Source organism: Paralichthys olivaceus, chromosome 11 (genome assembly GCF_024713975.1).
Source record: "Paralichthys olivaceus isolate ysfri-2021 chromosome 11, ASM2471397v2, whole genome shotgun sequence".
NCBI classification, from domain to species: Eukaryota; Metazoa; Chordata; class Actinopteri; order Pleuronectiformes; family Paralichthyidae; genus Paralichthys; species Paralichthys olivaceus.
In genome coordinates this window covers 14,332,948-14,359,157 of record NC_091103.1, presented here as the reverse complement: position 1 = coordinate 14,359,157, position 26,210 = coordinate 14,332,948, and the positions used below count along the sequence as shown (strand labels likewise).

Sequence of the window (26,210 nt, the reverse complement as noted above, 5' to 3'; positions counted from 1 at the left end):
AAAGAAAGAGCTCAGCAGGAAACAAAAGTTTGAGCCACATGATCGTCTGTTAAAGGTTAAACGCTCAACTTTTGAACTTATACTGGGGATTTACTACATTTTCATTTTAAAATCAACTTGGTTCAAGATGTTTTCATATATCATGTATTGCAATGACTATTGTGAACTTTACATTTGCAAAAGTAAATTATTCAACAACTTAAAAAATATTGATAACACACAAATTAATTTAATTAATTTAAATTAAAAATTGTGATAGTAGGCCTATAACCTGTTAACTTTACTTTGAACAAACTTAATTCATCTGTGTCCTCCAAACTAAATAGTCTTTTTAAGTTGGTAAAAAAAGTTTAACGAAGGTATGGTATGAGGTCATGTTTTCACCCGTTTGTTTGTTGTTAGTTTGTTTTTAAGTATTACGCAAAAACTGCCGACAGATTACCATGGAATGTGGTGGAAGGATGTGGTACGGGTCAGGGAAGAAGCAATCAGGAGGCTAATCCAGGAATACCTTTTCACTCTTTTTCAGGCGTTTTTTAAAAAACATTTTCGTTGCATTTCTCAGATAATATTTGGGAGGTTGATGGGAAAAGAAATGTTCAGGGGACAGGCGTTGACGAGTGTGTGCAAAGTAGTGCGGATAAAAATGGTTAGCACATCTAGTGACTTTCAATGTGGTTTCATAAGGGGACTGTTGTGTTCTGAGGTGGAGGTATATGCACTCTACTGCCATTCCAGCTCCCTCTCATCACACATTCACAGCCAACTCATGGGCTATTCCCCAGCTCCTCCAGCAGGGGGCAGTCCTCACAATGAGCCTGTTCTGACCGGCCTTGCTGCAGGGAGGATGGTGCGCTTCTTTCTCTGTACATAGCCGGCTGTGTCAAGAGCCGGTGGGCGGTGCAGACCCCTGGAGATGCGGATGCTGACCTGAAGATGCGGTAGTTGGGTGCTGCTATGTTTGGTATTTTGAACGTGAAACAAGACGGTGCGGTGCTTCCTCGACTGCGGTGGAATGAAACCCCTACATGGGATGAGGAGACGCTCTTTGTCTGCAGGACCTCTGAGCAGAAACAAACAATAGATGCTTTATTTCCGGTAAACAAGCAGGAGTGTCCTCCCTGTCTCTGCAGCTGGAGTGGGTTGAGATGTGGCCTCTTTAAGGACACTTCTTCAAACGGATGTGTTCACATTCCTGTCTAATGATCGTTGGTACGAGAGAAACACAACAGCAGCTGTGACTGTGCGTAAACGTCCTCTGAGCTGCTGAGCTGCTGACTGAGTGTGAGAGATGACATCCACAGAGAAGAGAGGCAGCCTGATGAGATGTGTCAGCTGTGATTAACATCAGAGGCCTTAGGGAGGAGGCTGTGTACTGGACCTCACTGACAGCAGCTTTACATTTCGTCTTTATAAACATCAAGCTGCAGCATTGTATCTGTCTGTATTTAAAACCGCTTTATTCGAAGAGGTTCTTGAATCCACCATCATACAGAGACACTGATCTCACTTGTTTCCGGAGGTAGATGCTCCTCTCCCTGACGCAGCTCCTGTGGAGGCTCCATCAATATTTCTGCGCCATGTTCAGCTCAGAAAGGCTCACGGTGCCGGATTATGTCAGCCGGCTGCAGAGAGGGAGGAGCGGCTCCGGCTCCGGCTCCGACCCCCAAAGGCCGGTGTCCCCGGGCGTCAACGCCGACGTGCAGGCGGTGTTGAGCACCTCGCTCCCCGCCCTGCGCGCCGCCATCGGGAGGCTGAAGTCGGCCAAAGAGTCCGGGGATTCGGAGGAGACCCGCAGGGGCATTGCAGAGATCTTCCAGCTGGTGGAGGAGGCCTGGGTCCTGCCCACCGTGGGCCGTCAGGTGGCCGAGGAGATATGCAACAGGGTCCGGCTAGAAGGAGGCCTGGAGCTGCTGCTTCAACTCCACCAGACACCTTCTGTGGAGATCATCTATGAGTCTGCAAAACTGCTGGAGCAGATACTGGTCTCAGACAACAGGTACAGAGTGGAAGAAGAGCCAGAACTACAGCTCTGCAATGAAACCTGTTATCTCTCTCTATATATTATTAATATTACATCATTAATGTTTCATTTCTGTTGTCAGACATGCGCTGTTTGCACATGAATAAACAAAACACACTAAAATATGATGCAGTACAGTACAGTACTAGGTGCTACTGCCATAACATCTGTAGAACACAATAATAAAAAACACATATTTTCGTATAATGCAACTACAAAACAAACTCAAACTACAGCCACTACAATGATCACGTCATTTAGTCAACTTCTCAACAGAGGTTTTGACATTGTAAAATTTACAAATGTTTCAGGCAGTATTTATTAAGTTAAACCTCACTTTACAGCTCATCTTAATCATTTAGTTTTCTTTTTCTTTTTTTAAATTCATCTATAAGATGTTTAGTTTGCAAAATGTCACTAAACCTTAATACTGGCATCTTGTAATGTAATTTGTCAAACCTACATCCCAAAACTAAATATATTCAACCAGAAATGACTTAAAACAGAAACACAGGAAATCCTAATACATCACCTACAAGTTTGTGTGATTCATGTTCACATTTCTGTTGACAGAGATTACATTGCTCGTATGGGACTGGGGGTCATCCTGAACCTGACTCAAAAGCAGGAAGATGCCCAGCTGGCTCGCAGCGTCTCTGGGATCCTGGAGCACATGTTCAAACACACAGAGGAGACGTCCGTCTACCTCATGTCCAATGGTGCCCTGGATGCCCTCCTCTTCTGGTGCCGGGGCACGGATCCCACTGTCCTGCGACATTGTGCCGTGGCCCTGGCTAACTGTGCCATGTACGGGGGCCACCGCTGCCAGCGATTGATGATTGAAAAACAGGCGGCCGAGTGGCTTTTCCCTCTGGCTTTCTCCAAAGAGGACGAACTTATCCGGTTCCATGCATGCCTGGCTGTGACTGTGTTGGCCGCAAACAAAGAAATTGAGAAGGAGGTGGTGAAATCTGGGACCTTGGAGCTGGTGGAACCGTTCATTTCGTCCTTGGATCCGGATGACTTTGCCCGCAATTTGTTGGACAGAGCAGACTGCATGCAGGGGAGGACAGCATCTGATCTGCAGCACTTTCTGCCTTTACTGGATGGAACAAGAGTGGAGGGAAAGTGCATTGCAGCCTTTTACTTTTGTGTTGAGGCCAGCATCAAGTCTCGTCAGCGCAACACTAAGGTACAAGCAATGTCCGCTTTCTATAGAACCCAACATTTTAGCTTGTACTGTCTGGTAGCTGTGTTGTGAATGAGTTTTTTCCTCTGTTTCGAGATATTTCAAGAGATCGGAGCAGTGCAGGGCCTAAAAAGAATTGCCATGTACTCCAGTAATGGTACAGCCTGTTCCCTCGCCAAACGGGCACTGAAAATAATGGATGAGGAAGTTCCAAATCGCATCCTGTCGTGTGTTCCAAACTGGAAAACCTGTGAGGTGCAGAAGTGGCTGCAGCAGGTTGGGTTCAGTACCTTCTGTGACCGTTTCAAGGTGAGTCAGATATCGAAGAGTCATGGATCCACTCATCCTTTCCTCCAGCATCTGTCAGCAATGTGTCTGACACAGTTCATGATCTTATGCAGGAGCTGCAGGTGGATGGAGACCTCCTGCTGAACATCACAGACCAGGATCTGAACAGTGACCTGGGAATGACTGCAGGCCTCACTCGAAAAAGGCAAGTGGTAAAAACTCATTAACACCTCAACCTGAGCAAAAGCAAAACCTTCACCTTTTTCTTCACCTTTTCAATTCCCCTCCAGATTTCTGAGGGATCTGCGTGTGTTAAAAACATATGCCAACTACTCCACATGTGACCCAAACAACATGTCTGACTGGTTAGTTGATGTGGACCCTTGCTTCCGTCAGTACACCTACAGTCTGGTCCAGTCAGGTGTCGATCGCAACAATGTCCAGTACGTGACCGATCAGCAGCTTCAGCATGACTGCCACATCGACAACGGAGTACACAGAGCCATAGTACTGTCTGCCAGTCGCCGGCCTTTAAAGCCATGTTTCACAGACGCCCAGCCTGCAGGGCCCGACGTATTCATAAGCTACCGTCGAACCACCGGCTCCCAACTGGCCAGGTAAGAACTGAATCGGGACTAGAGGAGGTGATTCAGGAAGAGAAATTAGCTTAATTAAAGCTAGTTTAAAAGTGGGAGATTTAAAATTCAGTCAGTATTCATCCTTTCTTTTCTTCCTTCCCTGGTCCAAGCCTTCTGAAGGTTCACCTGCAGGTTCGAGGATACAGCGTCTTCATAGATGTGGAGAAACTGGAGGCTGGGAAATTTGATGACAAACTGATCCAGAGTGTCCAGCGAGCTAGCAACTTCATCCTGGTCCTGTCAGCCAACGCGCTCGACAAATGCATGGCTGATACTGACATGAAGGATTGGGTGCATAAGGTCAGTAGTTTAAAATTTTCAAAATATTGAAATGTCACTCATTATATCTCACTTTTGCTTAAAAGCCTCAATCAAGATATTCCACATCTATGTTGATACAACAGCATTAGTTGGAATAAACCACATCAGATTTGTGGAAGGTGCTTTTATATGTAATTACATTTCAGTAGCTCATAGACTCTGTAGAAATGATGATTTACTTTGCAGGAGATAGTCACAGCCTTGGCTGGAAAGAAGACCATAATCCCTGTGATAGATAATTTTGCGTGGCCAGATGCCATGTCTCTGCCAGAGGACATGAGAGCGGTTCTCAAATTCAACGGCGTCAAGTGAGTAACAGATTTACTGTCTATTTGGGTTGGTACATTCTGGTGTTCACCACACAGTGTTCACCATGTTTAGTGCAACTGACTTAATAGATATGATGCTGTTAATCTTTCACAGCCTCAGATTCCTCAAGTGAAAATTTTATCAAACCAAGTTTTAACTTTCTATTATTTGTGATTGATGTTTAGCAGATCCGTAAAATCCGTCAGAGAAAAACAAATTTGTCTTCAAATCCTCAAATACCTGTTCCCTCCTTTTAACACAGATGGTCCCATGAGTATCAGGAGGCCACCATCGAGAAGATCCTTCGCTTTCTGAAAAGATGCCCAGACCAAGTCGACGGCCCAGACACCTCCAAAGGGCAGAAAAAGAAATAAACGAACATATACGCAGCTATAATAACTCAATGATGCCAAATTCCACATGGCCTATGGTGAAATGGCCGGCAGCTTTCCTTGCTCTGCCCAAATGCATGTGAAGTAAATTTGATGACCTAATATAATTAGACTAACAATAATAATAATAATAATAGCTTGAATTTATATAGCGTCTTTCAAGACACCCAAGGATGCATATGTCTGTATGGACAAAAGAGAACTAAATATATTGCAAACAATACACTGAATTGAAAAAGGGAGTTCACATTGTACATAATAAACTCAAAGCCTTTAATGTTAGTATCATGCTGCCGTATATGTAAATTCAGGTACGCCTTCTGTTTCTCAGGAAAATAACTGATATAGATCTGCTGTCACAGACACCCAGCAACATTATCAATAGCATTTTCTAAGACTTCCACTGACACCGGCGTCCTCATTAAAGCAACATGTCATCTTTTGATTAAGTCACATGCAACATTCATATGACGTCTGTTTTTTGTTTTTAATTTCGGGTCGTGGCAGAAAACAGGCACAGGTAACTCCTGGAAAATTATGACTCAGTTTGTTTTACAGTGTTTTCTTGGCTCGTTGCAACACAGTAGCGTAATATGTAAAACTGTAATTAATTGACTTGAGATTTTGTCTGCCAGTGTTAAGTCTGTTGAGTAATAACTCGTAATAACTTATCTGCTTTTGCAGTTAATATCTCATCATGTGAGTAAGTAAGTGTATTCAATAGAAGAAATCCAGAAATATGACACAAACACCAAGGTTTGTGAAAATATAAAAGAGAAGTGGTGGATAACTTCTGCAGCTGTACACCTGTGACGATCGATCAAAAAAAAGAAAAAGAAAAAAAACATTGTTCTTTATTGAGGCTGAAATAAAGACATAATGAAACATTTGCAAATTAACCAAAGCAGTTGTTAAGATGTACTGGTCACATGTTTGTTTTTAATTGATTTGATTTGGTTATGCCTTATTATTATTTGCCTTCCATGTCCTCATAGCATCTGTTAAAAAGGCTCATTGACATTTTTTATACTTTATTTTTAATCTTCAAATTTTTCAATGTTTTTATTGTAAAACAAAGATAATTTGGTCTCTTTATTTGAAACATGAAAACAAATAAAATGTATTACAAAAGTAATTAACAGTGAAATGATCTTGAACATGTGAAATGTAAACAGTTATGATCTTAGTCATAAAATAAACAAAACAATCCAGCTCTATTCCAATAAATAAAATCAATACTACACATATTGATTATGATAAAGTGAAAACAGCATCATTGGTCAGTTTTGTCACTCAGTATGTTTGAAATCAATTCACAGTTGACCAGTTAATGCTCCACTTAACATTGTGACTTCCCTGTGTGCATTTTAAAGCTGATTTGGCAGCTCTGGTTCCCTCAATGTGGAGCCAGGTTGTGACCCCTGTGTGCATGTCGGGCTGTGGGCCTGAGCTCTGGGACTATCCAGTGTCGTTCAGGGAGTTTGGACTGTACTCTCTGCTTTATGGGAAAAGGAGGGAGGGAGGAGGGCCAGAGAAGTGTAACTCAGTAATCCCAGGCTGCCACTGCAGTTTTACTTGTAGTTGCGGTTGGACATGTTTGCCATAGATGATCCGTCAACTTAACGAATCAGACCATGAATCTGTTTGAGGGTTTTATGGACTAATTCTACCTCTGCAGGTTTGGGGAAATTTACCATGGTTGGCTCGACTCTAATGTGCTCCCATCTTTTACTGGAGTAAAAGTACCAATGGCCCGATGTATAAATGATCTGTAATAAGTAAAATCCTGCAATCAAAAGTTTGCATAAGTAAAAGTACCAAAGTAATAGAATCAGAAATGAAGTACCAAGAGTAATGGATGTTATATTATCTGAATATAATAACTGCTGCAGGTGGAGCTCATTTTAACCACTTTATTTACTGCTGCCGAGTCCCCAGTTTCTGAGAATGCAGTGTTTCCACGTGTGATAAAGATAAAGTGTCCTCAATGCAGGTTATATGTATCCAAAACAGTTAACAGTTAATTAGGGAGATTGATTTTAAAAACAGAATACAGGAAACAATTCCAAAATACATTTGAGAAACTTTGTGTAAAATAACCTCTGTGAAGTTCTTACCAGGAAGGAACAAATGTTTGCGACCGATCTCATATCCTGACCGAGGTGATTTCATATCAGCAATCAATCTTTTATTGACTGTTAGGTTAGGTAACAACAGCAGCTGTTATCTCCTTCCTTCTTCGTGATTCTTTATATGTTCTGTTTCAGGTAAAAGTCTTTTACAACATCTGGCTGCGGCTCTTTTGTGGCTCTAATCTGTCTCTGTATTGTTTAATATGATTCTTGTGTAGGTGCCAAAAGAGATAAGTGGTGTTTGAGTCTGCTTTATGGCATAATTTAAAATGTACCGTTTTCTCATCCATGTTAAAGTTGTCAAACCTAAACCATGTCCATGCGACAAACGTTGCCTCTCTTTGAGGTACAAGTTCCCCTGTTTGGCTTTGTTATTCAGAGTCCTCTCGCACTTGACCTTCCCCTAGCACTTTACTCTGCAGTGTGCCATTAAAGCTGCTGAAGTCCATATATCAAAAATGGAAATGTACAGAACATCCTTTTGCACTCATTGCATTGATACTGAAAATGTGTCAAATCACAAAATGAAAGCATAAATAAAATCTTCATTACACCATTACAGTACAAAGTTCCCATTTTAGGACCTGCAAACATTCAACAAAACTCCAGTGTCCAGCATCTACTCATTAAGACATTGTCAGTGAAGTCAGACAGAAGTTTAATTCTTCATCCTTTGGTGTTTATCTCCTTGATGGACTATTTGGAAGAATCCAGTTGCTAAACTCTCTTAAAACTGATCCCCTGAGGATCGCAGTTGGACAGGATGAATGTCTCTGTGCCACAGCAGCTCACCTCACACACTGACACCAGGATGAACCTAAACCCCATTACAGGTTCCTGCCCTCTGCATCTTTTTTCAGGTCAGGATACTGTGGAGTCTCTGAGTTCTCTCCTCTGGTCTACACATTGTAGAGTCCTTGAAAGACAGATGATAAAAAGTAGCAAACATTTTAAAAAGAGTGGATATAGATTTTCTGAAATTTCACATTTGTGGAGAATTTCTACCTCTTATAACAAGAGAACACCAGTAAAATAAAGAAAAGACAAGTTACTGAAACACAAGCAGACTCACCCTATTATTCCAGCGGGGATGAAGAGGATGATGGCAGCAAAAAGGAAGGAGAAGCCCTTCATGAAGTACAGGGTGGCCGGGTACAGCGAGTTGAAGACACCACTACCCACCAGAAAACATAAGCTCTCCACACAAGCAACAGAGGCAAACAGGGCACCTTCAACAAAACAAAAACACACACATTTATCTACACAACATGTCCCTCTGGTTAAAAGGAACATGTGCTGCAAATGAAACAGCAACTGGTGCAACACTGTTCTACATATGGTTCACTGACTAATTCAAACAAAACACAGCTGTGCTGCCTCACAATATACTGGTTAAATATTATCGATACAGTGAGCTGTGCCAAAAACAGTTGTTTTTGCAGTGTTTAGACGTGATCGGCAGCTGACCTTGCTCTGAAGGGTCCACCAACTTCGACAGCTTCGACCTAAGAACAGGTGTCGAGGCCATGAAGAGGAAACACAGACCATAACCTGGTGACACAAAGTGACATATTTTTACTTTGCAGCTCAAGTAAACAGATCAATATCAATGAAATATACAGGAGTTGGTAATAGCACTAGTCTATACAAGAGATATATATATATATATAGGATAATCCCAGAAAAGATCCAAATAGATAATCATGGGATTAGATTTTGAATAGAATAATTGAATAAAAACCTTATTTTCAACCACCATAATACTAACAAGGAAAGCTGTTTACAAAACATCTGGATCATGAACTCACTCCAGAGCCTCTCACCTGTGAACATGAGTTGTATAGTGTCAGCTACAGAGAAGACCACAAGCCCGGTAATGTTGGAGGCCAGACCCACAAGAGCCACCCAGGAGTCTTCCAGGCAGCGCTGCATGATCTTCAGCCCCAGCAGACTGCTCAGGTAGGCCAGGTGTTGAGCTGCTGACCCGTAGCCAATGAGGGCGGGCCCCCAGCACAGCGGAGAGCTTAATTCGTACAGCACATACAGCTCCCTGCAGCCAGAATGTACCATCACCACCAGGAAGAAGCTCAGTGTGTAAAACCACAGCTTGCATCTCTGAAACCCTCCACCATCCTCACTGCTCCTGCCGCCTGCTGAGTAGAGGCGCCAGATAGCTTTGTGGTGGCGAGTGGTGAGGAGCTTTGCACTTGGGTCTGGCAGGACAGTCTCTTTAACAAACAGGTAAGCGTACAGAGCGGAGGCCAAGTTGGTGGCCAAGACCAGCCAGAATGGGTTGATGTACCTAAATGCAAGCATTAACATATAGTAAGGATTTTGAGTCAAATCAAAGTGCACTAACTTGACTGACATTTCTTACCCTTGTGCACGCCGCCACTGCCCCCCGATAATGCTGGCCAGCATCCCTGAAAGACCCAGACAGGCCTCCAGCACTGCCACCCTGAAGGTGCGGGACTTCCTGTCACTTGTATCAGCCACATATGCAAAGCACCCTGCCAGGATGGCATTGAAATCACCTGAAAGGCCACTCAACATTCTTCCCAGCAGAAAGTAGACCACCGGCAGCTTCAGGTACATCACTACGAGGTAAACTACTGCCTGCAGTGCCAGGCCAAGGTTAGGGAGGATGAGGACTGGCCTGCGACCCGCGAGGTCACTCCATGAGCCCAGGAGAGGCACCACCAACAGGCCAACAGAGAAGCCTGCCAGACTGATGTACAGGTTCCAGTGGGCTGTTAGGGTTTCCACCTCCTGATGAATAAAACAAAAAACAGAAGGCAGGGTGGAAATCATCATCATCATTCTTGTCAGGGAGACTTTACAGATAAACACAGTAATAGTTTTGTCAAAACTGAAAACAGATTTCTTTTCTTTTTCCCCATCTAGAGATTTTGACGAAAAACCATTATACTTGATAATTATGGAACATATAAACCCACAAATATACAGCATCACAATGTTCTGTTTTTTTCTGTCTGCCAATTTATATTCTTTTGGAGTTTTTGATGAAGGCCCACTTTGGAAAGCCACAGGATTTTAAGTGGTTCTCTGAAGTGCCACTTCACCTTACCTTTGGTCCTTGTGGGTTTGTTTTATTCTCAAATTAAGCACCCTCAGATCACATGAAAACAGGTTGAGACCAAAACCACACACACCACCTCAGGCCCTGTCCACACCTGGTATTAACATGTGGTTTTTGTGATCTGATCACGTGTGGACAGTTCTGAGTGCGTGCGTTCACATAATGTTAGTTTTGTCCAAAACTTATATTCTATATGTGCAATTTTTACTTTTCTCTTCCAGATTCCAGACCACAGAAATATCTGCCAGCAGCACAGACTGAGTGTCTTGTACTGGGGTCACGCTGACATGTGGCTGTGATACTGGGTATTTACAGTGGCACAGACATGGACGATAAAACAACATCAGAAATCATCCTAATATACTTTCCAATATATAAAACAACAGAGATGTAACAATATATATCGATATCAACAGTGAGGAGGTAAACAACATCACTGATCTATTTGTAAAACATATATTTTCTCTGCTCACAAATAGTGATAATGATCAATCTCGACTAATCGACTATCGAATAGACATATCGATCAGCACTGCCACCCGGAAGCCATACGTGACGATAGGACGATAAATAAATAGCCGTCAGCAGACGGAGGGTGCGGGGGTCACCTTCTGCAGGGGGTCGGGGGGCACGGAGCCGTTGGTGCACTCCGACCTCTTGGAGCCGTTGTACCCGAGGTCCTCGCTGAGTCTGTCCCACAGGTACTGGGTGGACAAAGGCGCCTGCAGGGCCAGAGAGAACATGGAGAGGAACAGCACCGGTTCCACGGACACCGGCGGCAGCAGCGGCCATGAGAACCGGGGTCGGGGCTCGCAGCTCCCGGTGGTGGTGGTGGTCGGTACCTCCGCTTCTTCTTTGTGGCCGAACCAGTCCGAAGTTGGGTCTTCCTCTGCGGATGTAGCATTGAGCACATCAGCGGGAAGAATGGCTGCGGTGTCCGACTCCTCCATGTCGGAGGAACTGTAAACATGAACTGTGAACTTCTCTGACTCAGGGTTCACTGAGGATTCACACGCTAACCAACCAGCTAGACACGATCGAACGGCTAACTAGCTAAGCATGCTAATGCTAGAAGAGTTGAAGAGTTAGCGCTGCTGGACTTTGAGTTAAAGAAGTGAACTTATCCAGCGGCTCCGCTCCATGGAGGAAGGGACACACGTTCCAGCCGTGATTCAGCGACACCACCTGGACGAAACGGTCAACTACACTTCAGATAGACTGATAGATGGATAGATAGATAGATAGATAGATAGATAGATGTGCACAGAAAATAAATATAGAACTGTGTTAAGTTAACCTGTGCTAATCGTCTATAAAAAAACTAGATATAATATATATATATATATATATATATTGGATGTCATTGGATATGATATACAAATTCAAGTGTGGGCACCCTGACACCGCACAGAAACTAAGCTCATGTCTGATACTCATGCACACACGTGCCTTTATTCAACCACACAATACAACTAAGAAGTTGTGAAAACGACTAACGAATATTTCAGTATTTTTGTCCATACCTTAATTATCTGAGCATATGGTCTGAGCTTACTTTTGTTTTTTAAGGTCACCTTATATACCTAAAATGCTTAGTCAATGGCTTTCTTTCATACCAGATACAAAAATCAAGATTTATACATTTGAAATAAGAATGTTATCTTTACTATTATTTAATTTAATCAGAATAGTAATTGATCAACACAAACATGTATTGAAAAAACATTTTAACTAAGCCAGTTTACCTAGAAGGCTTTTTTTTTTTTACATCGGTAGTTTATTGTTTCTTTGCTGAATCTTATTATTGTAACTTCAGCTGCTAACATGAACACACCCCTTTACTGTTCAGGCCAGTTAAATAAAAATAATTACAGAGCAGGGATGAAAATGAAAATAGACACGAGTCACTTATGATGCTTGTCAAAGCAGGACTGCGTTAAGACAGGAGTGTTTATTTTGTTCGTACAAATCTTTTAGTTATAGACGAATAGTCAGTTTTCTTTGATAACAACTCAACTCTCTTCTCATCATAGGAAATGTGTGAATTGCAGCTTCCTCTGTTTGCATGGGAAGACAAAATACAGTAAATACAGTACAGTCTTTCTTAGTTCTAATATGTGATAATGAACTTCAATTTAATGCAAAAAGGTGATATGGATGTCTGATCGAGGTTTATATTAATGGTATATTTGTGGCAGAACAGTGTCATAGGAAATCAATTGTTTCTACAGTTGTGTTTTAACAGGACAAATAACTAAACACATTTTGTGACACTTTAAGAGGCAAAAAGTAAAGATAAATTAAAGTTTACAGACTTAGGTTAATCAGTCAAATTCTCTCAACTTAATTTCAAGATAAAATACATATTAAAGGGAATGGGAGGTGGCATTCCAATTTCTTTTCTTACATGTGAACCCAAAACACACCAATCATTAATTAAGAGAGTAAATACAATATTTCAATAAGTTCAAAATAAAGCCATATTTTTATTGATGTAAGGACATGGTATTAATTGCAAAGTGTCCACATCCACTTGGTCTAATTTCATGCTGGGGAAAAGGGTTGTACTTACTATTTTATGGTGTAGTATGCAATAAACTAATCAGAGAGCCATCCCGCTTTCACATTAAAAGTCAGGTAAGTTTGGACATTGGTTATATGATTATAAGATTGCTGTTAGAGGATTTACAAGGTTGTAAGAGAGAACATTTGTCTGCAGAGGAAACAAATCTGTATGTTTACATATTGTTCATCCACCTAGGTGCAAATTATTATCAATATCTACGCTTAAGATAACAGTGGAACATTGCACCTCTGTTTTGTTGGTCTGTCCCTCTCTGCTACTTCACGATAGAAATGCACCTGACCCCACCTGACCAATGAGACCAACACACCTTTTATTTGACTTGGTCACACTTACACTGATATATTATTTTTGTCTCTTCAATAAAATATTAAAGGGGATTGTCTACAAATATATTGTAAGTCAAAAGTTCAATAACAAATGTCATATATAATGCTTTTTCCAAGCAGAGACTGTTTTCCCCTGTGCAGTAACATTTAGGGACTTTTGCCTGTGGAGTAATTAAATACAAACTCAAGGTTGTCTCACACACACACAGCAGAGGAACAATCTGGTTTGTCTGCATATCGGAGACATTTCATTGGAACCACATTGTTATTCATTAGTTACACCCACCTGAGCTATGTACAAGGCTTGAACTCTGTTATCTAATCGAATCTTTGTTTTTCTGTTTTGTTTCCTCGCCTCCTGACATGCACAACAACACCCTCGTCACTTTGTAGTCCCATACAGGGGTTAAGTTGTTATCTGGTTTATTTTGAGATATCTATACTTGATTCAATGCATCTTCCTCAATTTGATAATTATTGATTAAGTCTGATTAAATCTGACCTTAATCTCCCATAACTTAAAACTTATTTAAATTTTTTATACAGATTTATCTATTTATTTCATTTCTTTATCTCTTTTAATTGCTTTACCACTTTTATTTTGCTATTTTTGCTATTTCGCTCATTTGATATCTGTGGTGTTTTTAACATCTCTGTCTAACACCTTGAATTTACTGCTGTGTATGAAATGTGCTTTATAACTAAAGCTGCCTAGCTATTATCTCCCATTACGATGTTAAGTGTCCGCAGCTTTAAAATCACATGAATGTCTTTGACTGGATGTGCTAACCCTGTGATCGGTCCTGATAATAATAATGATTGTTTTGTTTGTATTAATCCTATACAGCTGACAAAGCAGCAACCGCATTTTATAGTCGAGATCAAAAGATTTTCTTTTTTTCTGTAGATCATTGCTCACGGTTTCTTACCTTATCTATCCCCTGCTAAACACATGGAGCCACACCCTCAACATGCAGGCCCCTCACTCTAAAGTTAATCGTTAATCTTTTTCCAGTATATAAACCGACTTCATATCGAACAGTCTTAAACATTGAAAAGTGGGATCACTAATTATTTTTCTCTCTTTGACTCAATACTGTGGATGTGCATCACACCTCTAGGACCATGGCTGGATTTCTAAAAGGTCTGTGGCGGTATAGGAATTACATCACGATCTTCCTGACGCCTCTTCTGCTTCTGCCTCTGCCACTCAGCAGTCCAACTCCAGTAAGAACATGTATACTTTTCTGTAAAAGAGATAATCTGCAGACAGGTTTTTGACTCGGATGTATTGTATAAGGATCACTTCTCTGATTGGATGATGCCATGCACTATATTAAGTCACCCCTATGAAACTTTCAGCCTTTACATTTAGCTGAATGAGTAGGTGTTTCTAGTGTCTGTTGTAGTTTTGGCTAGAAATGACTAGAAATTAAAATTAAGCAAGTGTGGCTTTAAAATGTACAAGTTTATATTGAGATGGCAGTGATTTGTTTGGGTAGATGCATGAAAAGTTGCTTCCCAAGTGCTGCAAGAATTCTAGACAAGTCTTTACTCATTACTTCTCCAGGTCAACCTCACTGCACATTTACGGGATCTGTGTGGTAGCTGGTCCTCCTTAACCCCTTTTACGAAAACATTGAAAGATCATCCAATAACAGACCTGACAATAGAACCTAGAGGTGCATTATCATATCTGAACTTTGACCTTTGGCCAAAGGTGGTCTGATACCAAAACCCCTTATGAACTACAATGTCAAAATAATGAAATATGTCTAATTATTTCCCATCAAGATCCATGAATTAATCCATGAGAAAAAAAGTTCCTTGACCAATTATCCTTCCACCAAGTTTTGTGCAAATCCGTTCAGTTGTTTTGTGTAATCTTGTCTACGATCAAACAAAACAACCGATGAGCAAACTGAAAGGGTTGAAAAGATAATGTGACTAGACTATAAACACAGGGCTCATTATGACTTGAATACCCCAGAAGCTCAACTAAGCCTCAGTGAAGTCTAGACTGACTACAAACACTAATGTGAGGGGTGAAGTCTCTCAGTACTGTAGATTCTCCCTGAAGTCCAGAGACTCTAAACTATAGATATTGTGCACGGTGCCCTTCATTCCCCACAACATAGGAAAGATTGAGCCCAACCTTCAACAAATCAATTCAATGGGAATATTGTAGGTTCATCTCTGTAAATATTATTCTTGGTATTTTGAATGAAATGAGGAATCTATTTTTTTATATTCAAAATTTAAAGTAGTATGCTTTGATTATCATCAGAAAATGTAGTATGTTCCAGTTATAGAAGTGATTCTAATGTTGACTGTAGCTATGACAGAATGTTGAACCAGGCTGACTGAGCTGTAGCAGGTTTATGGAGGTCTGAAAGTCTCTCGCCTGTTGTTGTAGTTTGATGTGTTTCCTCCGTCTGACTAGACATCAACACCAGAGCACTTGTAGTCACGTGTGTCAGAATTTAAGTCACATAATCTTCATTACAGGAAGCAAAATGTGGCTATGTGATAATCCTCATGGCGCTGTACTGGTGTACAGAGTGTATCCCCCTGGCTGTGACCGCCCTGCTACCGGTCATTCTGTACCCCATGATGGGCATCATGGCATCAGGAGAGGTATTTCCAACTGCATATTTATATTTTGCTTTTCACAAAAATATTTTCTTTGACTGAGAATTAGTTCAGGATATTTCTTTTCTTCTCTCACTCAGGTTTGTATCCAGTACCTGAAAGACTCCAACATGCTCTTTTTTGGTGGGCTGCTGGTGGCCATTGCTGTCGAGAACTGGAAACTGCACAGGAGGATCGCCCTTCAAGTTCTGCTCATTGTAGGAGTGAAGCCTTCTCTGTAAGAGACCTTATGCTGTTTATACAAACAAACATGTGCACTTACATATACATACTGCAGCTACCATATTTGAAAGTATGGGGACTCTCCTGTCTTTGTCACTCATGCTGCTGCTGACAGAATGTTTAGAATAAAATGATGCCTGACATTAACAAACTAATCAGTTTGACAAACTGTAAATATAGTAAATATTTCTCCAACTAATTTCAGTAACACATTTGAACTGATTACCAATCATTCTCATTTGCTGACTGTCCCTCAGCTCTTCTTTAAAAACAACCTAATATCTAAAGTCCTTTTGGTGGGAATCTTTTTCTCAGAAATTGGTGAACACTGAAATTTGACTGTAAAAACTTGATATCCTCCAGTGAAGACATTTTTAATACTATGAAAACAAAGCTTTATTTAAAGGTTCAGTGTGTAGAATGTAGTGATATCTAGAGGTGAAGTTGAATACTCCTCATCTCACCCTCCCCTTCCCATCATGTAAGAGAACCTGTGGTGAACTTCAGTTGTCATGAAAATGCAAAAGGTTTTATTTTGTCCAGTTTGGACAAAAGTAAAAAAACATGGTGGCCTCCACAGAGAGGACCCCCCGCCATGTAAATATACCATTCTATGGTAAATGAAACACCAGTGAAAACATCACTAGGATTATTTTATATTCAATTTCTGCCAATAGATCCCTTTCACCTAAATCTTACACACTGGACTTTTAAACGATTAAGTTGACATGCTTTCTTCGACCATCACCTTATCATCTAACCATTTGTTCTGTGTCCTCTCCAGTCTGATGATTGGTTTCATGAGCACCACAGCCTTCCTGTCCATGTGGATCAGTAACACGGCCTCGGCAGCCATGATGCTGCCCATTGCTAACGCTGTGCTGCAGCAGCTGTGTGACACTGAGGCCAACGCTGACGAGAGGGATTATGCACATGGAAAGGACGGTCAGGAGAATCAGGCATTTGAGATGAGCGACTCGAAAGAAAACTATGACAAGGAGCTCAGACTAAAGGACAACCAAATCCACATCGGTGCGTGTTTGTTTATAACTGTGACAGTATTAATTTTTTTCTTTTTAAACTTTTCATTCACCGTACTTGTAAATTGTTATGTTAACTGTTGTTTCAATGTTTTTGCAGATTCAGATGATGATGATCACACCAAAGACAAGAAAATCAAAGAAAACAATGTCAATTCAAGTAGGTTTTCTAACTTTGACTTTAAACTAACTCGTTTAGAAAAATTTAATAAAATTCAGATGAAGAAAAGGAATAAAAGTGCAGGCCAAATAAATTATTATAATGGTTTTAAATACTAATCTTAACTCATCAAAGTGCTGGCTCTGTTTATAATAATGGATATTCTTCAAATAATCATTAGAATCATTCATAATGTCAGAAAACTCCAGCAGCGACTCTGTCTTAAATAAATAAAATGTTTACAGACAGTGGTAAAGCCTGTAAGACCAAGCTGTAAATTCATGGCACAGCACAGGACACTGCTGAAGGTCTGAGCTCTGTCCCTCCAGGTGTTTGTGAGAGGAGTCCAGAGGCCGAGGAGCGAAGACTGAAGAGGGAGCAGTGGTACGAGAAGCTGTCGAAAGGCATGAGCCTCAGTGTGTGTTATGCCGCCAGCATCGGAGGGACAGCCACCCTCACTGGAACAACTCCCAACGTCATCCTGAAGGGCCAGATTGATGAGTGAGTATGACCTGCGCTCATGAAAATAACCGAGAAACAGACTACGCAAAAGCCTACACCCTATTTCATAATGGGTTCTTCATTGAGTCATGCCCCCCCGCACAAACTTCCATGGAAACGGGATCAGTAGTTTTTGTGTAATCTTGCTAACCAACAGACAAAGAGGAATGAAAACATAACCTCCTTGGTGGCGGTAATTACTGTTGGTGTTCCACTACCAAAGGATAAGTGATAGCTTCAACCAGCAATTCTAAACCTGGGTGTCCCCATCCCTATGAGGGTCGCAAGATCATTTCTGAGGGTTGCCAGATGATCTTGGAGAAAAAAATCATACAATACATTAAAAATTACATATTTTAGACTGAGGATTGTTTTTCCACTCCAGATTCATGTCAGCGCACAACAGCCTGGTTTAACCGGTGGGTCTTGTCTTGAAAATGTAAAGAACAACTGGCTTAGACAGCAATTTAGCATCAGTTGTAGATTTGCTCATCTATTATTAGAGTCCTGCAGGTGTTCTGTCATTTTTTGGTATTAATTTTTTTGTCTCCTAAACAGACTTTTTCCAGGTAATGGAGATATCATCAACTTTGCGAGTTGGTTTGGCTTCTCATTCCCCAACATGCTGCTCATGCTGTTTCTGTCTTGGTTGTGGCTGCAATTTATGTTTTTGGGTTTCAAGTAAGTTTCATGAAGTGGAGTAATTCTCTGTTTCAGAGATTTTATTTAAACCAAAGCCTGAAAAGTATAAAAACATAATTTATTTTCACGTTGTGTTATTCCAGCTTCAAAAAGTCCTTCGGATGCGGAACAAAGAAAGTTGGTGACAGCGAAGCGTACCAGGTGATCAAAGACGAGTACAAAAAGTTGGGTCGTATGAGCTTCGCTGAGGGCTGTGTGCTTTCTATCTTCACTTTGCTGGTTATCCTGTGGTTTACGAGGGAACCTGGGTTCATACCGGGCTGGGCCAATGTCCTGTTCGGAGAAAAAAAGTCGTGAGTTCAATCATCATTTGTTTAACAGATTATGTTGACTCCACAGAGAATAAATGGTGGTGAACAGTCCACCAGGGAATCTATGGGTTCAACTTCTAAAAATATATCAATCAGTCGATTATCGCTGGCCTGTTGTATCTTTGAGTGCTGGTCCAGTGTCACTTGTTTGATTTAATTATTAAAAATCTAAATTACATCAATTTTAAATGAGTTAATAAGTTATTATGTGAACCAGATATTTTGAATCTTTTCTTATCAGGTTCATCACAGACGGCACTGTGGCCATATTGATGTCATCGCTTTTCTTCTGCATCCCGTCCAATCTGCCCAGATGTTGGAGGAAGTCTAAGGATGGTAGGTCAAGTTTGTGATGACATCACATATACAACAGGTGCATTGATGTAATCATCTTTACAATAAAAAGACTTGCAACTGTTTCATGTGAGATCACACTGCCTGCTCAGAATTATAGTTCTATTTCTATTTCTTGTGCAACACTGAAACAATTGGGATTAAAAGAACACAGGTCAACAAGTTTTAAGAGAAATTAAATTCCATATGTTTAAGGAAAAAGGAGCAGGAGCTTATTCTCTTATCAGTTTCAAAGTGTGTTTGTCTGGAAAACTGGATGGGAAGAGTTCATCCACTGTTGCATCACAGTTTTATGTTTGCGGCAGGTTAGGTCTGTCACATGAAGATAGGAGTGCAGTTTTATAAGCACATCTGTTCACTCCAAGATACAGTCAATAAAGTTTATTGCCTGTGACAACTTATCTCGCTGATTCAGTGCTTTCTAATAAATGTTATCCAAACTCCTTCCTGACTTGTAGCCTGATATCTCCAAGGTCAAGCCTGTGCAACAGCACATGCTGTGCTACTCCTTCCACAAACCACTTCTGTATCAACGATAACCTTTTCTCTCTTTGTAACTTAAGCTGAGCGTGACCTTCTTTCATATATAACGAGGTTTTTGCTCCTCCTTGAAGCGTAAAAGAGTGTTTTGTACACAGAGAGGCGACAATGATTGACACACACTTACATTAAAAGGTGTCATGCAGACTTCAAGGTGCCAAAGTCAATTTGTCACCTTGGACAAGAGAAAAATCTGTTAAAAAGTATGACTCCAGTTACAGCACCAGATTTTATTATGGTTTTCATGGCATACCACTTCATCAGGTTTCTTATCTTCACGGTGCGTCTTTAAAGTCTCAGTATCTTATCTGTGGACTGTAAAAGTTAATCTTTTCTACACTTAGGTTATAATAAATATCATAATATATGACCGTCCTAACCAATGGCTGAAAGTCAACTGTCAGTTTCTTTATTTTCTTCTTCTAATAGGAACCCCTGCTGAAGTCCCCTCTCCTCTGCTAACTTGGAATGTCGTCCATGAAAAGATGCCGTGGAACATCCTCTTACTTCTTGGCGGAGGCTTTGCGTTGGCCCACGGAAGTGAGGTATCACAGTTGATCAAGTGCACATTTTTTTTCTGAAGATAAATCTTTGTGTAAGTGTTTGGATGCTGATTTGTTTTTTCTCACCCTGGATAAAGAAATCTGGACTCTCTCAGTGGTTAGGAGAAACTCTCATTCCGCTGCAGAATATCCCTCCTTTTGCCATCTCCATCCTGCTGTGTCTGCTGGTGGCCATGTTGACCGAATGCTCCAGCAACACAGCCACCACCACTCTCTTTCTGCCGATACTGGCCTCCATGGTGAGACAGAAGAAGATACAAACTAATTTTTTAACTCTAACATTACAAACACCCGCTGCATACATAACTTTATAACTTATAATGTAGTACCATGTTGCCTGGAGAGTTTTACGCAATATTTTCCACAGAACATATCATAAATTGATTATTTTTGTTAATTGATCATGGTCTAGAAGGGCACATTTTTGTTAGGCACCCATACCTCTGCCAAGTCTTATTTTATTGCATGTTGAGATCAGATACATATAACAATGAATTGTTCTGCAAACTGCTCACATTTAGCACCAGCAAAAGATATATTCTCTTTTAGGAAGTTTGTTACTGTACAGTATCTGAACAAAGATTACCCTAATGAAAAAATATATTTCCCAAAGGATTTACAAAATCCAAATCATCTATATAAGCACTCTACACATGCCTAATTTACATAATGATCTCAAAAATGTAAAACATCATATCTCACCAAATGAAAAACATTCCTAGATCTGCCCCCTGATGCAGATCCTCGCCAAACTATCTTCTACACAAACTTGTTTACTTTGCCCTTTATCAGCATAAATGCTATGTGTTTGTATACTGAAGCTTTTTGTGTGTGTTCAATCTATTTTGTTTTGTTTCAATCACAGGTTTCCTTTGAGAGAATTCACGTTTACATAAAACTTAATAAGAATTCTATTTATTTTCTTTTTACTGCTTGTAGACATAAAGAGCTATTGTCATTTTACACATTACTATGTGAGACCTATTATTATTATTTTTAATTGATCCTTTATTTAACTAAATGCCCAATTGTGATACAATATCTATTGTGCCCAGGAGTCCTAATCGAGATTGAGAGCAAATTCAATAAAAAAAAGATTGATATATAAATACAAGCAGGAACAGATAACAGTAGTAACAGATAAGTAACAATAATGTTTAGACTGAAGCACTAAACAGACAGAAACATATGGGAATCAATGGTAAAAATTGATTATGAAAAATTAAAGGCAATGACATTGTATGAAAACTGATTTTAAAATATATCTACTTACCGAAATCTCATCAGAGTGAATGCTCTATTTTCCAGGCAACTGCCATTAAGCTACACCCGCTGTACATCATGTTTCCCTGCACCATCGCCGCCTCGCTGGCTTTCATGCTGCCCGTAGCCACGCCACCCAACGCCATTGCCTTCTCCTACGGCAACCTCAAAGTTATGGACATGGTAAGACTGTTCAGAAAAGATGGAAAACCTGAAACTGTGTTTGTTGACATACACGCACTGTTTTGGATAATGGCTCATATCCAGTTTCTAGATAAGCAGCTTATAATAATCCCTGTATCTGATCATTATAATGTATTTGTATTCAGACAGTATTCAGAGTATTTCCATGGAAATAGCTCAGGGGGACTTAGCAGCAAATGCTATGTATATGTAGCTAGATGGTATTAATATTATTAGATTATAAAACCCATTATGTTTGTGTTGACAAAACCTTGCACAGGGGTCCAAATATAATATAATTTGTCTCTTCATTTCAGGCCAAGACTGGATTCATCCTGAACTTTGTCGGTGTCCTAACCATCAACCTTGCTATTAATACGTGGGGTGTGACCATGTTCAAGCTGGATACGTTTCCCTCTTGGGCTAATGTCACCAAAACTCCATGAACATGAGCTCAGAAAAACAGAAACAGTGGAGAAAAAAAGAGGGGAGATGAACAATATCTGCTTATTTATCAGGATTCCACCACAGGAAGACTGGGTGAGCAGGTGCCTTGCTATTTTTTTATTTTAACGCTGCCCCACAGATTCCAGCCAGAACAGCCTGATGTGCACTGAGGCCTGTCCCTGTAGGCTGATACAGGTTCCTCTCTGCAGCTTTCTGTCTCATATCCTGCCTCACACTGTGAGCTGTGTGCTCAGAAACCAGTTGGAAACACTGGAGCATCTTTTTGTTCATGTTGTGACTGAAGTGAGTTCAGTTCAGTTAGATAATTTATCTTCTGGACAGACAAAAAAACTGATCATGAATGTAATTCATATCCAAGACTGACTTGGTCTGTATTTTACCGACAAGAAATTGTATTTAAAATCCAGTGTTCTTGCATAAAAACAAGGAGATTGCTGTAAAGATATATTGTGGCAATTGTTTATATTGTGAGTTCATTGCATCTGTAATAAAGTGTTATACTATCCTAATATAATAAACTTAAGTAAAAAAATAATAATTTGCAAACATTTACTTGTACTACTATGTGAGACAGTGAGTAAGAAATATACATTTTTCCAGTACTTTACAAGAGTCACAAAGTGCTTCACAGGAAGATAACATTTTAAAATCAGAGTTGTACAGGTTCATACATAAATGTTAAATGGTCTGAATTTATATTGCACTTTCAGTAGAAAGCATGAAACAGCTCATTCATATTAATTACTTTCAGATCTGTTTGAAAAGATTTGTCTATATGTGCACTTGTTATTAAACACAATGGATGGTCACCTGTAGGCAGTTTGATGGGGGATGATGGGGGATGCCATCCCCTTTAAACCAAAATGACCAAAGAACCACCCCCACCCATTCTCAGGCATCCACCCATCTGCTATGGGAGTGAGAGAGAGTGCTACCTGTCCAGAGAATTTGTGTGTGCTAGTAAAAATCCTATACTTAATTCTGCTTCACAATTTATTTTCAAAAGTTTAAACCGAATGGTTTCGAATAGAACAGGAGGACAGGGCTCTTTGCCTCGCACTTCCTCTCTCTCTCCCTCCCACACAAACACACCGACTGACATTCTGTCACAGTCAGATTGATCCTCAGCACAGGGAAAACTCCTACCCACGTCAAGGGCAGGTAAAACACCCATAAAGATTTTACTGTCCTCGGCAGGCAGCCAGGATTCAGCATAAACTTGGCAGATTTCACTCTGCACTTTCACACACACCAAACATACATTTCTCTACTGCAGGGGCGTCACTATTACTATTAAAAATTACAATTACCTTATTATATATAAACAATCATTGTCTTTTGAGTGAAGACACTCTTCAGCCTTTATACTCTATGAAGGCTGAAGAGTCTTGACACAGGGAACAATAAACATCGCTACTACTTTAACTGGATGCTTATAGAAAAATACTAACACTTTACTGCATTCAATTTTAGTCACTCAAACTATTTTCTGATGTTTGTCAATGAAAGAAGAAAATTGATATTTTCAGTGGTACACTGTAGTTTTGGCTGAGACTGTTAAAGTTAATGATGGCCTCAATCTCATTGCCTTCCATAGGATTAGGACTACAGGGGTCGCCGATTGATTTAAAGAGATCCAAGAGAACAGGAGGCAAATCCTTTCAAAGGTCAATGTGGGAGTAATGTAAAAATAATGATGGGAGGTCACAGAAATCAAAAACTGACTGAAAACATTTGATTGAACTTCTTATCATGGGTCCGTATATCTGCTGTATGCAAGGGGATTTTAAAGTTATGAATCTACAGCACACAGAGGTCATAGGAGTCAGCAGCCATGCAATCCAAAAACATTTTGGGTTAATCTAGTGACTGTTCCTCTTGTGGAGAGTGAAAGACGGAATCAAGCAACGAAACAACATTAAAACTATCACTCTCTCTTTTGGTAAATTAGTTCTTACAGTGATGGAGGTTGATGGAAGTGTGTTGGACGTCCGCTATTGGAGGTAAGACATCTTCTGTCTTACTTTTGACTACTGTATTTTTCTTCATGTGTATGTGTCTCACTTGTATTGTTATAATGCAGCAGTATATTTTCAACTCAAAAGCTCAGGGGGACTGTCAGTACTCGGTCTAAGTTACAGACCTTGTGTAAGAAGTATTAAGATTTGAATCAATGTGATGCATCTGAGCTGTACCTATATTTCTGATATAATTTGTAGTAAGGGACCTGAATCATTTGAGTAGCTGGGTATTGTTAATACATCGTACTAAAAAGTTATGTGAGTTGACATATCCCTGGGACAGGAATAGTATTAACTAGTAGTATACAGTACTTTGATTGTGTAGTATGTTCCTGTGGTGTAGCCTGTTTTGATTTGCTTCTCCACTGAGGGGATTAGTAACACTATGAGCAAAGGTTAAAAATGCTAAAGATTCTAATCACATCCTATCTCGTGGTTGTAAATAATGCTTTTGTCAATCAAAATGTTGCTCTGTGAACACGGCAGCAATATCACGAATATTTAAAATGACAGTTTTTGATAACTGATCAAAGCAAAAGTCATTGATCAAGCAGAAATGTCAAACATGAGCTGGTTCATGCTTTTCAAATGTGTTTACTTGCTGCTTGGTAGGTTTCTTATAATACACTGATAACTGTTGGGGAATTGTGAAGAAAATAGTCAGACTGAGGTCATATAGTTGCTATTTACAAACTCAGAAAGCAAAGTTCTGTGATTTTGCTGATCATGTCATCCAATCGTCAAAGGATTATCTTAAACATGGTTGCCATGGCAGCAAACAGGAGGCACGATAAAGAGAGATGGACAGTTATGGTCACATCTTCGCAGTCAGCACTGCACTGGCATAGTTCCTCAGAAACACACCTACCTTGGCATCCTGATGGCTGAATGGTTAGATCTCACAACACACGGGCACACACCCTGGTCACCACCTGGCCAGACCATGTCACCTTCATTCCTTTCTCTCCTTCACTGATCAAATGGATCATTAAAACACACACCCATCAAGTTTGAAGTTGACTGGATGAGGGGTTAAAAGAGAGGTAAAGACAGAGATGATGGACAGAAAGACAGACATATTTCTGTGTTTATTGCCAAGATATAGGCTGCTTCACTCTGAGCCAAACTGTGAGGTATGAAGTGATAAATCTCAGCCTCTCACTGCCTCAGGGACAGAGGTGTGTTTTCCTCAGTTTTCAAAAGACATTCATAAATCAGTCTTTCTAATTACATGAAATATGGAATTTGATCTTACACCCATACCATTGCTTTATGAATAATTTTATTAGAGAAAATCCATATATCTCCACCGCTTTGAGGGTCACAGGGCGGTTGGAGCCAATCCCAGGTGAGTACAGGGATTATGTAAGGGACATGCGCAGGGGAAGGTCAGAAGGAAGGCAGTAAACAACCGTTCACACTCACATTCTCACAAACAGATAATTTAGAGTCGCCGATGTTCATTTTGAAATTAGTCAATAGGAGAAGATACTTGTAGATGCATCAAAACAACTGCGTGCACAAGTCAATGTGTCTAGATGACTCTGGAATGCGAGATGCTGATTTGCATAATATGTCAGAATGTAAAGTGCGTTCTCAGATATGTGTCAAGAGTCATTATGATTACATCTTCCACTGGCATTAACTGTCACCATGTCATACATTGTTTCTTGGTTTTTACTGTGGTGTCTTCAAAATGCATTAGAAGGCTGGTATCTCAAATTAAGATTCATCCATGTTAAGGTTACCACTGACTGGAAACTCACCGTCACTGCTTATAAATTATAAAAGGGTCAATAACGTGTTCAAGCGCTGCACAACATGATATTGCAACCGAGAACGCCTGAGCATTGGAGCAATTATTTCCCAGAAGACAATGAGACTTTCACCTAAGTGCCCCCTGGAATCTCTTCCCACATTACACC

The 26,210-nt window shown here is 40.3% G+C and overlaps 3 protein-coding genes across 5 annotated transcripts; 2 read left to right on the top strand and 1 right to left on the bottom strand.

The window, feature by feature from the left end:
* Window positions 1–821: 821 nt before the first annotated feature.
* sarm1 (sterile alpha and TIR motif containing 1) lies at window positions 822–6,295 on the top strand. Its single transcript, XM_020088354.2, has 8 exons — window positions 822–1,999; window positions 2,597–3,215; window positions 3,309–3,521; window positions 3,614–3,705; window positions 3,791–4,117; window positions 4,249–4,438; window positions 4,646–4,767; window positions 5,031–6,295. The coding sequence occupies exons 1-8, from the start codon at window positions 1,527–1,529 to the stop codon at window positions 5,140–5,142; spliced, it is 2,148 nt and encodes a 715-aa protein (XP_019943913.2). The 5' UTR covers window positions 822–1,526; the 3' UTR covers window positions 5,143–6,295.
* On the bottom strand, window positions 6,000–11,474 carry slc46a1 (solute carrier family 46 member 1). 2 transcript variants are annotated; one of them, XM_020088357.2, is made up of 6 exons: window positions 11,001–11,474; window positions 9,670–10,061; window positions 9,116–9,594; window positions 8,760–8,843; window positions 8,365–8,521; window positions 6,000–8,208 (listed from the first exon to the last, which is right to left on the bottom strand). In XM_020088357.2, exons 1-6 carry the CDS (start codon window positions 11,340–11,342, stop codon window positions 8,154–8,156), a joined length of 1,509 nt encoding a protein of 502 aa, XP_019943916.1. In that variant the 5' UTR covers window positions 11,343–11,474; the 3' UTR covers window positions 6,000–8,153. The 2 variants fall into 2 exon arrangements, with proteins under 2 accessions (XP_019943916.1, XP_019943917.1); XM_020088358.2 differs by lacking the exon at window positions 6,000–8,208 and having other exon boundaries at window positions 8,361–8,521.
* On the top strand, window positions 11,458–22,802 carry LOC109630268 (solute carrier family 13 member 2-like). 2 transcript variants are annotated; one of them, XM_020088356.2, is made up of 15 exons: window positions 11,458–11,589; window positions 14,213–14,297; window positions 14,427–14,532; window positions 15,814–15,942; window positions 16,038–16,174; window positions 16,964–17,211; window positions 17,320–17,379; window positions 17,709–17,880; window positions 18,439–18,561; window positions 18,666–18,875; window positions 19,135–19,229; window positions 20,217–20,332; window positions 20,428–20,589; window positions 21,659–21,796; window positions 22,114–22,802. In XM_020088356.2, the coding sequence occupies exons 3-15, from the start codon at window positions 14,431–14,433 to the stop codon at window positions 22,240–22,242; spliced, it is 1,821 nt and encodes a 606-aa protein (XP_019943915.2). In that variant the 5' UTR covers window positions 11,458–11,589; window positions 14,213–14,297; window positions 14,427–14,430; the 3' UTR covers window positions 22,243–22,802. The 2 variants fall into 2 exon arrangements, with proteins under 2 accessions (XP_019943915.2, XP_069390761.1); XM_069534660.1 differs by lacking the exons at window positions 11,458–11,589; window positions 14,213–14,297 and having other exon boundaries at window positions 14,319–14,532.
* Window positions 22,803–26,210: the final 3,408 nt, after the last annotated feature.